The sequence below is a fragment of the Meles meles genome, chromosome 9, assembly GCF_922984935.1.
Source record: "Meles meles chromosome 9, mMelMel3.1 paternal haplotype, whole genome shotgun sequence".
Taxonomy (NCBI): Eukaryota; Metazoa; Chordata; class Mammalia; order Carnivora; family Mustelidae; genus Meles; species Meles meles.
In genome coordinates this window covers 83,862,820-83,880,846 of record NC_060074.1, presented here as the reverse complement: position 1 = coordinate 83,880,846, position 18,027 = coordinate 83,862,820, and the positions used below count along the sequence as shown (strand labels likewise).

The window sequence follows — 18,027 nt, the reverse complement described above, 5'->3', positions numbered from 1 at the left end:
ATGTGGGTATCAGTAAACCACCAGTAAAACATGAGTTAGCCATACAGTACAGCTGCTTTATTTTTTATTAATAAAAATTAAAAAAATTGTAGACTACATGCAAGAATTGTGTCTAAGAAAAGGCAGTAATCCCCTAGTCATCTATACAATTATTTAGTAACCACCTATCACATGCTAGACACACTGAGTGCTGGCATAAAATGGAGAAGACTTAGGATCCCTACCTTCACAGAGCTCGCTAAAGTGTTGTAAATGAGAAAACTAGTACCTTTAATACTGTCATTAGTTTGTATTCTATAGCCAACTTCAAGTACAGCAAATACTGTGAGTTCTTTGAGGTAGGGATCCTATTTTTACATTTGGGATCCCATTTCGTGCCTAGCACGGCACCTTGTAAACAATCGACTTGGATTAAGAGGTAAAATTTAAGCCTCCAAAAAACTAAAATTTGAAAAAGTAAACACTTGTCTGATCATCAAATATGTCGATCGAAATGCGCAGGTTTTCTCTTTGGCACGTAATGTTTGTGAACCTATTACGTGCATAACAGTCCTCAACACAATGCTTTGTGTATAAAAGGGATGGTAGGAATGGACTCAAATTGCACACCGTGAAAATTGCCATGGACATCCTGACCGGACTGACAGCCCATCCTCCGCTAGTTTCCCCCTTCTTTTCTCTTTTAGCCGAAAGACAAAACGCTTAAGCAGTAGGTACAGGGGTGGGACGCGGAGCTAAGACTGGGGGGCACAACCACCAGCTCGCGCGCTCTCCGAGCTCGCTAAGGCAGCTTCGCGGGCGCGGCAGACCGGCTCACACCCCCGGCTTTCCGGCGCCCGGCGTCTCCGTGCGGCCGAGGCGTCCCCCCAGAGGAAAGACAGGGCGCCGCAGACGCCCCTCGGAGTCACCGGCCACCCACCCCGCCTCAAGCTCCGGTTTCTCTTGGGTTCCCATTGATCAGGCTGGTGTACGTTCCAGAGAGGCAATTTGGGCACAATTAGAAAACCGGGAGCTCTACGTCCCCGACTGCATCAAGTCACCCACCTACTCGAGCCCCACAGCCCAGCAGGCCGAGCAGGCCGGACGCCGAGGCCTCGCGGTAGCGAGCCTCCATCCGCCCCGCCTCCTCGCCCTCCAGCCGGCCCCGCCCTCGCACTCACCCCTCCCCCGCTCCCGCCTCGCTTCCCCGACAATCTCCTCGCGCTCCCGGCCCGGCACGCGCGCTGCGCCGGGCCGCCGCTGCCGCCGCCACCGCCGCCGCCGCTGCCCCGCCGCCGCCACCGCCACCGCCGCGGCGGAGCGTTTCTCAGCGGTGCCTGGCTTCCAGCTTCGGGCCGGAACCGGAAGTCTGGGGGGCGGGGCCGGCGGAGGCCAGGGGACCGAAAACGCGGCCGAGCCCGGAGCCCGGAGCCGGAGCCAGAGCCTGGACCAGAACTTGGCCGCCGCTTGCACCGCTGCCGCCGCCGCCGCCGCCCGCTGCTCCTTCTCCGCGCCGCAGCTGCCTCGGCCGCCACGGCCGAGAGGTCGGCCGCCAGTGGTCCGCGGACTTTGGGTGTCCGGGTTGAAGGTCGGTCCGGACGTCGGACCCAGCTCGGTTCCCGGACTGTCCGGGCGGCAGCGGACGCCACCGCCGCCGCCTCCTCGTCGCCTCAGCCTGGCGTTTTGTTCGGAGAGACCCGAGAGGCGAGCGGAGCTGACAGTGATTTTGACAGTGATTTAAACGCGCTTTTGTTGTTGTTGGCTTTTCGTTGTTTGGTTTTGTGTGTTGTGCGTGTGTGTGGCGGTTTTTACCCCGTGGTGCATTTTTTTTTTTTATTGTTGTGCCCCCCCCTTTTTTTTCTTTTTCTTAACCCCGTGAACGTTTTTTTGGTCGGGGCTTCCGAATATGTTTTATGACGGTTGATTTTACACCAGGAGGTTTGTCTCCGAGGAAGACCCAGGGAACTGGATATCTAGCGAGAACTTCCTACGGATTCCCCGGCGCCTCGGGAAAATGGGAGCTGCTGCAAAGTTGGCGTTTGCCGTCTTTCTTATCTCTTGTTCTTCAGGTAGGTGCATGGAGCGTGGCGCGGCTGGGCTGCTGCTGCTGCTGCCGCCACCGCCACCGCCGCCGCCGCCGCCGCGGCGGCTGGCGGCCGCGGTTGTTGTTGGCCGTGGTTGTTCTTGGGTCGGCGAGCTCCAGTGGAGCCCGGGGAGGTTTTCCCCGACCTGTAGCCCCTCGGCTCCGACCCCCCAGGTCTGATTGTGATCTGGACATCTCCATGAATGCTTCTCGTTTTGAGTTAGGTTGGCGAACTGATAAGAGTGACTGCTCTGTTGTGGAAGTGAGAAAGTCATGGTTTGTGGCCATAACATTGGATGACAGCGCTGGTTGGGTTGCAGTTAAGCCACAAATACCACAAGTGACAATCTGTGCAAAGGTTTGAGACCCGAAAGGCGTTTTCCAAAATGCCATTTAGTGTGGCATTCTCCAAAATAAGGGTGTTTTATTTTAATGGTCTTTTAATTAGTGCATCACCAGTGACTATCACGACAGAGATCTGGGCAGTTGTTACTTAATTTTGACCGTGAGAAACAATGCATCATATCAGCAATTTCATCTGGGTTTCCCCTTATGTTTTCTTAAACTTCAGTGTCCAGCAGTGTTAAAAATAGTTATAGTTGTTGTTGTTGGAGTATTAACAATAACCTAGTGCAGAAGAGGTATGCTGCTGTGTTGGTAATGTGCTGGCTTTCAACCACCATTTATGTGTTCTTTTCTGGCATAGATTTTGCTTACCTACGGAATACTTATTTTAAACGGGTTGTATTGAGGCATTGTTTTTGGTTTAGAGCAGCCATTTGAGATTGTTCATACTGTCAGATACACTATAGTCATAAAATAGGTTTTAGCCCAAGGTTGGAAAAATAATTAGGTCCTTTTATATTTGAAATTTTGATTTTGTGAGAACGTTCTATGCTTGCAACCAGTGGTTGGAAAACTATCTAGTCTTTTGTATTTGAAATTCTGTAAATGAATACAACCTATTTCAAAGGTGTGCAAATGTACATAACAGGGGAGTTAGTTTGATAGATGAAACAATTTTAAAGTCGCAATGGATCTCTTGGTCATAAAATTCAATATATTCACTTACTAGGTTGTGAGAGAGAATTATGGGGGGGGACGAATTGACAGGTTTCATGGCCATGTCTTTATCTCCTTTGCTAGAGGGAAATTAGAGGGTGTTAGTCTTTTCTTTGTGTACCTCTGTGTGTGTGTGTGTGTATGTGTGTGTGTGTCCATCTTCCCAACCCCCTCTTTTAATAGAATCTTTTGTAATGTATAGAATTTTGCTGAATGGTTCATTTCCTTGTGGTTAATAAATGGATAAAGTCTAGTCTTATGTCTGTAGAAGTATTGATCAGTTCCGGGTGGGCTAAATGTGTTGTGAAATGGCGATCATTGCCAGAGATTAACCAAAGAATCATGTCTGTTTAAATGGAAGAAGGAACATGCTTAAGGCAGGCTGACAGTTCTTTTTGTGCGCGGTTTGGGGAGGAAGATAAACAATGGTCTCTCTGAAATGAATGAATACCTTGATAATATTAAACCTCTTGCTTTTGTAACATGACTTAACTGTGTAGTTTTTATTTTTCCTGTAGTACTCTCTCTTCTGTGTTTCTGTATGTTCTGGTTGGTGAACTCCTCTTGTTCAAATCCCTTTCTCTGATCTCCTGCCCTTGAGGAGGAGGGGCATCATGGCCACTGACCAAGGAATTGTGGACATTATTCCCTCCCAAACCCACCAGAATCACACTAATTGGTGAAGGGGGTTATTCTTGAGCAGTCTCAAGGTATTACTTCTGAGAAAGCAAGCTGTCGTTACGATCTTACAGCTTCCTCTGCTTGGTTTAGAAGTAAAAAGAATAGAGCATTAGTTTTTTGTAGGATTATTTTCCGTGGGCCAGGAGGTTAATAGCTAAAATTTTGAAATACAGTAGTTTTCTTGCTGTAGTGTGTGTGTGTGTGTGTGTGTGTGTGTGTGTGTAGCACACAGAATTACTTAAAACTGGTAATAAATGTTGTTGCATAGTTTTTTTCAAATAATTCCTAGTTGAACTAAAATATAATTCTATTGAAGATAATTGAAATCATCTTAAAGACTTTAATCCATATTTATGTATGAAGATACTTAGTATCTAAAATATCTGATTTTTTAAAAGGCTTTGTTATAAATTAAATACACTTTAAAAGATTATCATGTTTCTTTTCTTAATTGATTTTTTCTGTGTAATATGTAAGCGGGCATGCTGGAAGCATGAGGATGACTGTTTTCATGAGAATTTAAAAATTTCTCAAGTTGTCAGTTTTTTGTTTCTGGATATTTGATTTTTTTTTTTAAGCAAATGAAAAATAGTAGTAAAGAGCTGTTGTCTTTCAGGTTTTTAGGATGAATGTTTACTGTTTTCTTTAGTATTTTGCAGACTTTGATTTTCAGTTTCCATCCCATGGTATATATACTAGAAGACTGATTTTGCATACTAATCCTGTATGATATGACCAAGTATATAATTTCTTAATGTAATTCCAGAGGAAACATTTTTGAGTTATGCCTTCATCCTCAAATGCCTTCAGATTCCTTCTGTATTTGGATTTTTTCATCCTTCTTATCCTTCCTCAGATTCTGTTTCAAAACACTTAGATTTTTTGTTTGTTTTTAAAGCATTGTGGTTAATTTGTATGTCTTCACCATTTGTTAAACTGAGTTTAATACTTGCTCTAGTACTTATATTTATGCTACCTAGAATGATGCAGCTACTGTGGTATTTGAGTTGCACTAAGTTGAGAATTTGGTTGAATTTCTGTGCAAACTGGAGCAGTCTGGTCCGTACATTCGATGAAATAAGAAATGGAGATAAAGTAATTTTGTGCATTTCCTTCACTTCAGTTAGGCAATAGAGTGTGTGTGTGCACACGCACGCCTGTGTATGTTTCTGTGAGCGAGTGTATGTGCAGTTGGAGGGAGAATTGGCAATATAGTGAATCTTCTGAGACTCCACTGAACTTTGGCTAACAAGTGATAGATATTAAATGCTTTCTTTTCTGCAGGCAGAACTGCTTAAATGTAGTCTGTGATCAAATTCAAATACAGTATATTAGAACATCAAAACCAGAAGAGAAACAAAACAAACTCCCTCCCCTACCAATTCTTGTTGAATTTTTTTCTACTATAAGCCAGTATTTCTCAAGCTTGGGTGTCTTTTGCTCTCTGCCCCTACACCTCTCCCCGGAGACATTTGAAGATATATTTGGTTGTCACAACTGTGGGGTACTATATGCTACTAACATCTAATGGGTAAAGGGCAGGAGTGCTGCTAATCATCCCATAATGCACAGGACAGCCTTACACAATGAAGAGTTATGTGGCTCAAAATGTCAATAGTGTTGAGGTTGAGAAGCCTTACTTTAAACTCTTCATTTTTAAAAGTATTATTATATTACTGAAAGGGTCCTGCTTTCCATTCCCACAGTCAATCATCCAAATTTTATAAGGATATGCTGTTGATCTTCAGGTGATTTTGTATTGAAAGCTTTCATCTTTTCACTGTCTTTTAGAATTAGAATGATTATATTAGAAAAACTGACTATTGGTGTACACATTATTTTCTCTTATTATATTGTAATAAAAATAATTTGCTGAGTTTTGAATAAAGTCTCCAATCCCATTGCTTTGCTATGATGGAAAGCTCATGAAGACTGTATATTCCTGAATAGGATGAATAGTTGGTTGAAGTATCAGGTTTAGTTATATTTGCTTTTGATCCAGTAGTTTCTTTGCTGTGGTAATTATCTTTAAGGATATTTCCTTTTATCCTTATTAAAATCACTGTCTGGACTGTGTGGTGGCAACTGGGTTGTGTGTGTGAGAGAGAGAAAGAGGGAGAGAGAAACTAACACGGTACAGTAAAGTTTTTTAAGTTTCATATGGAAGAAATATGTACACTATTACATGTGCCTGAAAGGTTTCAAAGTATAAATTCAGGGTTTGTTTTTTTAAAGCTATTTTTTTTCTTTTCTTTAATTTGAAGAAAGTTTTAAAGTGGTTTAATTACATAGTTTTCTTAATTACATAGTTTTCTGGAGAATCATTGGCTGGGTTTTGGTTATCATTAGACTCATTTAGGTTATACTAATTAATATTCTATGATCTATCAAAGACCCTTGTTGTTCTTAAGGTTAAAATTTGACCATAATTAATAAATGCTTACCCTGTTTTGAACTCTGGTTTTAAGGAAGTGAACCCAGCCAGGATAAGAATTAAAGTGAAAAAGTGTAAGTGAAAAGAAAAATTCTGAAATCACTCCCACAAAAAGTATGCAAATAAGCTTCATACTATCTTTGTAACACACCTTCCCATACATATATATCTTTGGTACTACTGACATCTTCACCTTTTGGGTTCACTGTTTCATGAGAAATAAAACATAAGTAAACCAAATGAGATTTTATAATCTCTAAAAGTTCCTTTATATTCTAAAATTATTTTCTTGCTTTTTTACTTTTGTAAGTAGTATACTCTTATTTCTCATCTTTGGTGTCTCAAAAATCTGTGATTTGTATTTGTCTTTTCATGCTCTCTTATGTTGCTATGTGTCCTGCATCGTTCCTCTTAGATAGTAATTTAAGTAAGGTTAGCAATATTTGATATTAGGGTCAGTAGTACTCTTTCACTTTTTATTCCGTTATTCTGTAACTCATACTTTCTTCCATTTCCTTTCCATTCCCTTTCCTCTTTATGCCTACTTTGTTTATATTCTTTTTTCCTTCTGTACTTCCCTGTTCGGTAGGCTGCTTTGCTTGTGGAACCCACTTGTTGCTTAGCATCAGGTGTGGCTCAAGAGGGCTCACACATGGTTTAAATGAAAACAGATTCAATTTAGAATGTTTGAGAATTGACCAGATAGTAGTCTTTTCTACTGTTCTTTCATTTGTTGGTTTCTGAAATACACACAAACACTTGGGAGTAGTGTTACTCTTTTGGAATCCCGTGGTTTCAACTGTAGATTGCTCTTACAACCTTTTTTTTTTTTTTTTTTGAAGGGGGAGGGGCAGAGGGAGAGGCGCAACACAGGGCTTGATCTCATGACCCTGAGATCATGCCCAGAGAGGAAATCAAGAGTCCAGCACTAAACCATTGAGCCACCCTGGCACCCTACTCTTACTCCTTTTTAAATATTTGGTTTTCTTTAACTCTTTGCTGCTTTCAAAAAGTCTGTCTTTTGTTATTGTTCATTCATCATCTCTGTTTAAGCCAAAATTTGACCAGACCAAAGAATATATTTATTGCCACAGCTGGGACCACATTAGACTTCCTCTGTGGTAGATTTAATTTTGTTAGGTTATAATGCTCATGTCTAGACAGAACATTGATTTCAAATTGACTATTGAACATGAAAGTTCCAGTAATAGTGTATATAGGAGGAGAAGAAGTCAAGAAGGTAAAGAAACTACTGTAGATAGCAATTGACTTTCTGTCATTCTCCCAACTGGATTTCTGTTAGTCACTTTCATATATCTAAATGCATCTAGTATCAGGTTTTGTTTAATGAAGGGTCTAAAAGAAATGTATTGTCTCTGAGATTGGATTTTTAAAAACTGTTAGAATGGTGGGCTTAAAGGAAAAAATTTGGAGGTTCTTTTGGATACTGGACAAGAATGTGATCACAGTGGTCAGTAGACTCTGGTTCTGGTGTTAGCACTGCCACTGTCCTATTTCTCCTATCTATCATTTTTCTTACTTGAATTATTATAGTACTTTTCTAGTTAAGACTGCGTTCCTATCATTGCTTCCTCTCCCATTCTGTTCACATATAACTTCCTTGATCTCATTAAAAAAATAAATCTAAATATGTCACTCCTGCTTTAAACATTTCCCTGTAAGTCACCTTTAGCCTAAAATCTAAAGTCTTAAAATTGCATGTACTTAGAGTGGTGCTTTGTCATTTGGTTCCTGCTTGTGCTCTTTAACCTCTTGGTATAGTGGCTTGGAGGATGGGCTCTGGAGTTGGACTTCCTTGGTTTACATCTTGGCTTTTCAGTTAAACTTTGGGCAAATCACTTCACCTTTGTGCTTCAGTTTTATCATATACAAAATGGGGATATTAATAGTGACTACCTCAGAGAGTGGTTTGAAGATTAAATATCACATAAATACTAGGAATTTTGCTGTGTCTCCCCCTTAGCATGAGTCCTATATTCCAGCTTGACTTGCAGTTTTTTGAATCTCTCATCCTTTATTGTATATCAGTATGGTACCTTTGTATAGGTTAGTTCTTCCTCCTTTACCTGGCTAACTCCTTGTTTTTAAGACTAAGACTAAAACTCCTTGTTTTTTTAGACTAAAACTCCTTGTTTTAAGACTAAGAAGTATCACCTCTTTAGAAACAATTTTTCTGCCACCCAACCCATATTTAGTTGCTTTCTATTCTAAATGACCTTTATTCCAATAATTATTGCAAATGTTTATTTACCTCTGTACATGTTAGACTGTGAGTTCTTCGAAGACATCTTCTCTTTATCTACAGACTCAGTCTTAGAACCTGGCACACAATAGGTGCTGAAGAAATGTTCAGTGAATGAATGAAGTGAATTTTTTTTCATTTCTGGGCCTGGGTTTTCCTTTTATGTATTAAAGCAATAAACTTGAATTAGATTATTTCTGAACTTTTTTCCTTCTCTAAAAGCTTTATGATTCTATAATCTTAAGGTTGGAGTTTAATAGTGACATTTTATTAAGAAAAAATGATTTTGCTGGTTGTTTTTGGGTACCTTAAGTTCTGTTCATTTTTTTAAAATGCTGTGTTTCTGATCCTTAGGTAAAATGTTTTAATATAATTTGAATCACACAGTTTAGAAGGCATTTTAGAGATCTTCAGGTTCTGTGTCTTTCAGCTGTTTTGACCATAACCCACAGAAGGAAATACACATTGCTTCATAATGCAGTTGCCATTTACATAAATATGTGTATATATCAGAAATAGAAGTTTTGTGAACTAGCTCTTACTGTGTGTAAGGCTTTTATTTATTTTTATATTCTGTTTCACTAATTTTTTTATTGTAATCCATTAATTAATTCAGTAATCAACTAATGGGTTCTAAACTCCTAAGAAATAGTGACCTGGTTCAGCAATCCCTTATTCTCTCTGTCGAATTCTCTGAGAAAGAAACTGCAAAGTAAACATGTGCAGTGAAAAGTATGTGTATCGAAAAATGTGCTCATTATTTAATCTACAATAGAGAATGTGTACTTAGGAACAGAATATAGGGAAAACTGGTCCTAAGAGAGAACATGGACCTGCTCTGGTTGAGCTCTTCTTTCTTATGGATTCTCTGGATAAATTAAGGATACACAAAGGTGCTAAAACAAAATTAGATTGTAATTTTGAAGAGTTTAAGATTTTTCTTAATTTAGGAAAGGCTTGATGGAGGACATAGATCCTAATAACAGGGGGAAAAATGTCTTGGCAGTGGTTGAGAGGGATGTTTATCTTAATACGAAGGAATAGGCACAAAATAGAATCCAGAAACACAGCATTTGCCAGTAAACTTGACCATGGATGGAAGACAAGATGAAGGAATTTTGACTAAATCTGAGGAAGAGATTTATGTGATGAGAAGATATTTATAATTGCTTGAAGAAGTGAAACAATCTCATTTGAGTGGGTTAAATCAGAGGAAAAGTAATTAAAACTAAGAGAGATGCAGATCTTGATGGATGTCCCCAAAATATATATTATGTGTATATATATATACACATACATATATATGGAATATAGGATAGAAGAGCAATTTGAAGATTAAAGTAGATGGTTGCGCTACTAAATAAAATTGGTAAAGAAATATCAAACCAGAAGAAAATAGGGAGCATTTTCATAACTAAAGAAATTCTGTAGACAGGTATGGATTTAGATTATAAGCATGAATGAAAATACAGACATAGATTTGGAAAAATAGAATACATAGAAAAGATGAGCACACGTAGTGTTCTTTTATGGGGGCAGAGACACTATGATGGATATGTCTTCATTGTAAAGAACTCTGAGCACTCATGGTTCAGTATGTTGTTTGTGTTTAAATAATGGTCACATTATAGTAATCACACTTATTGCTCATACTGGCCATTCAGATTACATTCTTTGAAATCTGCATAAGTCATTTTCTGTAGATTTAGAAACTTTTTTGATTTAGTATTTATTATTTGTGTCTGAATCCTAAACTTTTTCAATACTGTTCTTTTACTTTCTTCTTTGGTTGACTATTTTCTTAGTAGCTATAGTCACATTGGGAATCATTTTGTTCTCTAATTTGTGGAAGAAAATAAATGTAAAGCAATAAGATAATTATTAGAAGTTCCCGTTAGGGAGTGGTTGTTTTTTAAAACATTTAAAAAATGAACCATCTTTACATATTGTAATAAAAATAAGCCTATCTATATATAAAACTTTGAGGGAGGAGTTTTCCTACCTAGGATTTGTAACTTTATAATATATATTTTATAGAAATGAAACCTTTATTGGGAAAAATCTTGGTCTTCACATCTTTATCATTATAATGATCTTCACATCTTTATGATTATACATGATAAATCAAATTTCTTCCAAAGCACTATTTTAAGAAGAATGGGCATGGGTGAATTATGAGATTTTGGCCAGTTTCTAAAGCTCTTAGATTAATTTTTTAGATTTGTAAACAAAGATGTATTTAATGAAATAATGTGCCCTATAACACAGTGGCTGGTTCATAGTAACTATTACATACACATATTCATTTGTCTTCATTCGTATCTTGAAGCCCCATTATTAAGAATATTGTGTGTAAAACATTTAAAAATACAGATTCAGTTTTTGGGAGGTGTTTTTAAGTTTGCTGGTAAATTACTTATCCATTAATATGAAATAATATTCTAACTAACTGAGTTAGCCAAATAAAATATCAATACAGAGTGCCAAAAAGGAGTCAGGAAATATCTAGAACATTCAGATAAGATTTTTTTTTTTTTTAAAACAGAGTTCTTTAAGGTCTCATTGTTGTAGAATGCGTTAAAGGAAACCTCGAAGTAAATTTTCATTTCTATTTATTGGAATTTAAAATATTTTCATAATTTCACTTAAAACTTAAGTGTTTTAAAATTTTTCATGTAGAAGTAAAGTCTTGAAAGATTCTCAAGTCTGTTTTTGGGTAACAGCTACAAGCTTCAAAAACATAATCATTCAAGTTTTGAGATCAGTATTTTGAATGTGATATAGTAATATCTTGAACTAAAACTTAAGAGTCTCATTCAGGTACCCATTGTTACTCACTCTTCTTTGACCTTGGCAATCCCTAAGACCTGACTTTACTCATTCTTAAATTAAAGGGAGTGAATTAACTTTTCATTTATTAACAAATGTTGAACTACATGCTAGACATTGCTAAGTGCTTGGGATGCAGCAATGATCAAGACAGATATGATTATGCGCTTATGGAGCTTACAGTCTTAAAGTCAGTAGCCAGATGAATCAAATAATTACAGATCGCCATATGAGTTCTGACAGAAGCAAACAGGGTACTCATAGGATAGCTATTTGCCTCATATCCATACCACAAATCTCTGGTTACTTAGCTTATCTACCTATATTTATTTTCTGCACTTTCCACTAGGGGAGTGTAAACTTTTAGAGGGGTGTGTCACTTTTATCATAATACCCTCAGGGGATAGCACAGTTTCTGGAAAAAAGTAGAAGCCTGCTTGCCTGCCTGAAGAAGTGAACCCAGACTTGGGACTGGAGAGAGAGACAGGGGCCTGATCATGCAGGGCTTTGATCTAATGTGGGAAGGAGTTAGAATAAAATCCAAAGGGCAAGGAGTTTTGAAGAGGAGCTAGATCCGGGTTATATGTTGAGATCACTTGGGCAGCTCTCTGGAGAATATATTGGAGGTATGTAGGAGCGAAGAGGTGAGAGTGGGAGGCCGTTACATCAATCTAACCTACACTGTAGAGATTCTCTAAGACCCTATCTACCTCTGAACATCGTCTGTATTCTCAAACGTGCCTGTACTTGGCCAGTCTTCCTCTTAGATTTTCTTAGTCACACCATATTTGTCCTACTTATTATTTCTTAGAAAGAAATGGATAGGCTTATTGTGCATCTGAAAACTTTGAATACAACGTCTCAAAAAAAAAAAAAACACAAAACCAACACACTAAAAAAAGAGGTAATGAAACACAGACCAGAGTTTGTTGAATTTTTCTGGAAAGTTCCTATATTTGGATTTTGTGCATTTGCTAATTTATATTCTTATTTACTAAGTATTCCTGTTTCTCTATGAAACTTTGACTTTACACCTTTTCAATATGCCTATTTTTTCACAAGATCATCTCTTTATTTTGAACATGTAATGTATTGTTGGTGTCGTTGAAAATTCAGAAGTAGAAACAACATATTTTGTATCTTAATTCTTAGGAATTTGATACTTTACAGGTTATCAAGGTCTTAAAGTCTGAAAGGATAAATAGTTAATACTGTGGGTTCTTATTTTTACTCCGGGCTATGGCCTCTAGCTCTAAGTAGTCAGCTTGAATATTTTTATCTGTGAAAGATTTCAAGTCTGTACTGTTGGTAGGAGGGGGAGGTGGTGCTTGGCACAGGGAAATCAACTCTGTATTGGCAGAAGTTCAGCAGCATCATCTCTGACTAGGAAAAACTGTATTATTACATAGAGATAAAGCCAGAAGAGACATAAACTTTATTGAATTTAAAAATACAATGGTGATGAACTCTTTTCATTGGTTTCTCTCATTATGGAAGCAGGTAAAGCTAACTGTCTTTGGTAAGCCACCTTCTATAAAGAAGTGTAGTTTCACTCTGTAAATATTATAGGCCATTTTATTTATTATTACCTTAAGTAAAGTAGTTCTAGAAAAATAACAGGTTGGCTAGATTTTGTGTTCGTTGGTCCTGGAGTTTCATACTGCATATTTGTGAATAGAATTTGCTAATTGTTTTTATTTAAGCTAAGACTTGGAATTTCTTGTGCAGGTACACTTTAAAATGATATGGGGAGAAATGAAAAGTCAAAGTTAAAAGAGAATGATAAATAATGAATAAGGGCAGTTGTGAGATAACTTATACAAGATGGACAGGGTAATAGTAAAGTAACCTGATTAGTAGGCATTCAGAAGTAGAATAAAACACCTTTCTTTGTGACTGGGAAAATGATTAAATAGCTACTGATCATCCTTTTATTCTGCATAAATGTTACATAACAAATCTTACCAGCTGACCTTTTTTTATTCTCTTACTTATTTCTTTAGAGGTACATAAACCTTGTTTGGGTGTTGAATCAGGAAATTCATTGCTAATTGTTTGTTGAAATGTAAATAGAGATTGTCTACTAACTGAGAGAGCTAGAAGTAATAGAAATGATTAAATTAGGCTTTAACTGCTGAGAGGGCCTAACAGAATGTCAGGTACTGTTTTTTCTAGTAACTGCCTCTATCAGAGTGATTTTTATGAGGAATAAGCTACTCAAGCTGATCCTCACTTCAGAAAGATGGGATAAAATTAAAAGGTTAGGATAAGAGAAGAGTGTTGGTTATACTTTTTTCTTTATGAATCAGTGAAGGGTGGTTTTGATCTTTTATCCACAGATCTTACCTTTTGCAAGATTGTAGCCAGAGAATAGCCCCACGCCAAGAATTGTAACCCTAGTTAGCAACATATATTTAGCAGCTTTGATTAAACAGTATTTTAAAATTAATATCTAGTCTTGTTTCTGTGATAGGGAAAGATAACAGCTCACCAAGCCAGAGAGTAGAAGAAATCAGAAGACTCTAGTCTGTTACAGATTATAGAATTTTCTACCATTGGAATCTATTGTTGGCGAGTAAGGGCTAGTTGATAACAATAAAAGCTAATCTTGTTGGTACAAATGTAGCTGTTGGTTAGAAAGATTTTTTCAGAAACAAACTAATAGCATTAAGAAGGTCCTTCATCTCAAATTCAGTGAAAGTAATTAATTATGCAGTTCTTGGACTGGTATAGTAGATAGAGCAGACATTCTGTAGGGAGAAAACTTTGATGTTGGGCCTTTTTTTACCATGGTGTGATAAACCATTCGAACTTGGAAAAATTCCATAACCTTGATTTCTTCATCTGTAAAATGGAGTTTATAATACCTACCTGACAAAAATAAGGTGAGGATCAAAGGCTACATACATAAACACAAGCACATTCACATATACACTTGAAACTTTGTAAACGTTGAGTTATTATTCCACATATTTGTAATTGGGGCTTCTGGGTGGCTCATTCGTTGAGCATCTGCCTTCAGCTCAGGGCATGATCCCAGGATTCTGGAATCCAGCCCTGCATCAGGTTCCCTGCTCCACGGGAAGCCTGCTTCTCCCTCTCTCACTCCCCCTGCTTGTGTTGCTCCTCTCACTTTGTCTCTCTCTGTCAAATAAATAAATAAAATCTTACCAAAAAAAAACAAATATTTGTAATTAATGCAGTGATTCTTTTTCAAGAGCAATAGAGTGCTAGGTTCAAGTGAACTATAATAACAGTTCTCATTCAGCCTTCATGGTTCTTCATCAGTAGACATTTATTTTTACATTGTGAATAAAGGGATTAATTCTATAAACAGCTGAATATATGGTAAAATATTAGAGGAATGTCTGATGCTTGCTTACAGTGACCTTAAAGGCATTGCTTGATATAGATAGCCCTTCTCCAGGTTCATCTTTTGCCTTAGTGGTTCCTACAACAAACCAAATGCTTTTTATTCCTAGGAGCTTTTGTTTTCACTTGCCTTCCATGAATACTTAGGAGTAGGGGACCATATCTGACTTACTCACTGTAGTTTCCTTAGCGTCTGACACATAAAAGGTGCTTAACCAATATTTGTGAATGAATGTTGTATCAAATACTAAGGAGTTTACAGACTTTTTGTAAAGGGCCAGATAGTATTTTAGGCAATCTCTTTTGCAACTATCAGCTCTGCCAGTTTTAACACAAAAGCATTATAGACAGTATATAAATGAATCATTGTGACTGTGTTCTAATAAAACTTTATAGATACTGGAATTTGAATTTTATGTAATTTTCATGTGTCATAAAATATTCTTTTGACTTTTTTTCAACAACTTAAAAATGTAAAAACTGTTGTTCAGGGATTGTACAAAACAGGCTGCCGGCTGGATCTGACCCACAGGCAGTAGTTTAGCAGCCTCTAACATAAGACACGGTATAAATAGCACCCCTTCTCCCAACATAGAAGTATTTTATGTTTTAAAAACTTTGTTAGGAACCTAGAAAGAATTTTCTTATAGGATCATTGTCATATATTTTGGGTAAGTTCCCTCCCAGACTAATCTACAAGCCTTTTTTACCTCCAGTGTCCTTTATTCCAGCAGTACAACTTTGCCCCCCAGCAATCACACTGTTTCTGAGAGAAAATGGATATAGTATTCTTTCTTGGACCAGAAGAAGACAGACTCTCCTCAGCACCTATCAGAATTTCCTTCTTCCAGGATCCCTCTTTTTCTACCTGGAAGTGTCTGGCTTCCTGGGTCTCCAATCCGGTGGTATGATGACAAGGCTAAAAAGACATTTGTGTATGTGATTAGGGAGGAGGGCGTGGAGGGAAAAAGGTTGCATGGGGACCAGAGAGAAGAAAGAAAATAGAAAATATTAGAGTGATCAAACATAGTAAGGGTAGTATTTTGTGAGATAGTATCGTTTGTGTGGTTATATGTATATATGTACTGAATCACAATGAAAAATGTGTTTCTTACTGTGGTTTGTGGTCAGAAAGTGTGAAAGCCTGTAATTTAAGGGTTTGAGGTATTGAGCCTGAGATCTCCCCTGCACCAACCCCTATTATATAAAAGAACCCAATGAAAAATTGAAAGGAAGTCTTTACTGCTTGCTATAGTGTGTTTCGGGTTGCTTTATTGAGGTAGTTATCTGTTTTGTAGATGAGAAGATGGGGTCTTAAACTAACGAGCTTCACAAGTGAGATTCATACAGATACTTTTTAGAATATGCACTTCTTCTGTTATACTGTATTGTTTTTACTGTAGAGAACGAAGCTATGTTTGACTTCCATTGTGTTTCAGAGGACAAAAACAACACATCTTAATAGGTGGCAACTCAGCAGGTTTCTTGAGACAAAGCATTGGCTTAAGTATTAGGACAGGGCCACTGGAAGAAAATGATTAGGAGCTCTGTGTGAAGAATGATATGATGTATAAGAAGGGGGGAGTCTGTATCATTTTGCCTTAATTTTTTCTTCTTCCCCGTGTGTACTGCTAGCCCTGCTCCTTCATACCTCACCACCAGTGTGGGCTTTTAACTCACACCAGCAACAACAAGGGCTTGAGGATGAGGTTTAGTGAGGAAGAGTAATATAATCTTGTCTTTAGTTGAAAGGAGAATAAGGAGGGAAACCCAAGTAGCAGGGCCACCTGGCCACCTGAATGGGTTGGCTATTCCCAGGTGGCGATTTAGAAGTGAGTATAGGTAAAACAGGGGCTGCTGTTAATCATGTTACAAGCAGAAGTCTTGGCATTGAAGACTAGTAGCTTTGATATGCTAATTGAGAATAGTTCTTTTCTAGTTATTAAGGAGAAGCTACTCTTAAGCAATACTCAGTCCAGATTTAGTTACCCATTTTAAGTACTTAAAAATTATATTAAATGTCTAAGCCATCTCTCTCTCATATACTTTGTTAGCAAGTATGGTGAAAACTAGTTTATGCTAATTTTGATCTCTAACTTGATTTGGAATTGTCTTGGGAAGAAAAAGATTGATGGGAAGGCTATTGTTCTTAACTAGAAAAGTAAGGAAACCTAGCAGACAGGTAGATACCCGGTTAATTGAATGGAAAGGTGACAAACCCTATAAAATATGCTAATCTTTCTCAAGCTGGTTTGGAGGTCTTGATTTTACAGTGGGAATTACTAATTTATATAGAATAAGTTTCAACTGGTAATATCTGAAGACTTGGACTTAATATTTTTATCCTTGTTGGTTACCCCTGTGGTACTCCTTACCATATTCTGTATTAGAATTAGAATTGCTTGTTAATGTGCCCGTCTATATCAGCTGACTGTGAGTTCTTTTAGATTCTTTCAGTGTAGTGCTTGGTGTTCAGTGTAGGTTAAGAGCACTGGAGCCAGAGTGCCTGGATTTGTATTTTGGCTCCATTATTTTCTAGCTCTGTGATCAAGTTATTTTTCTCATCTGGAAAATGGAGATAATAATAGTACTTTTTATACAGTTGTTATAAAGTATAGATGAGTTAATATACATTAAGTGCTTTGAATGATATCTGGCATGTAGTAAGCATTGTAAATAACTCAGAAACAGTAGCTGAAAGATAAGACTGGTAGAAAATATTTGCAATATTTGATAATATCTGATGGAGGACTGTTGTTCAAAATAAAGAACTCTTAGAACTCAATAAGAAGAAAACAAACAACCGGATTTAGAAATGGAACAAAGACCTTAACAGACACCTGACCAAAGAAGATGTATAGATGGCAAAAAAGCATATGAAATGATGCTTTTACATCATAAGTCATCAGGCAAATACAAATTAAAACAGACAATACTACATACCTATTAAAAAGGTCAAAGTCTGGAACACTGACACCACCAAATTCTGGGAAGGATGTAGAGCAATATGAGCTCTCATTCATTGGGAATGCAAAATGGCACAGCTACTTTGGAAGATACTTTGGTCGTTTCTTACATACTCTTATAATAGGATTCAGCAGTCATGCTGTTTGGTATTTACCCAAAGGAATTGAAAACTAAAGTCCAAACAAAAACCTGTACATGGATGTTTACAGCTTTATCCATAATTGCCAAAATTTGGAAGAACCAAGATGTCCTTTAGTAGGTGAATGGATACATAAATGGTGGTACATCTGGACAGTGGAATATTATTTAGTACTAAAAAAAAATGAGCCATTAGCTTATGAAAAGACACAGAGAAAG

At 37.6% G+C, this 18,027-nt stretch overlaps 1 protein-coding gene across 2 annotated transcripts in view; it reads left to right on the top strand.

Annotated features, from left to right (window-relative positions):
* The first annotated feature begins 1,336 nt into the window (after nucleotides 1–1,336).
* The window catches only part of ACVR2A (activin A receptor type 2A), an 85,518-nt gene continuing 68,827 nt past the window's right edge, over nucleotides 1,337–18,027 (top strand). The window contains exon 1 of one of the 2 annotated variants that reach the window (XM_046018948.1): nucleotides 1,337–2,048. In XM_046018948.1, coding sequence (XP_045874904.1) covers nucleotides 1,994–2,048 — 55 coding nt within the window. In that variant the 5' untranslated portion in view covers nucleotides 1,337–1,993. The remainder of the gene's footprint in view (nucleotides 2,049–18,027) is intronic. The other variant, XM_046018949.1, reaches the window with a different exon arrangement.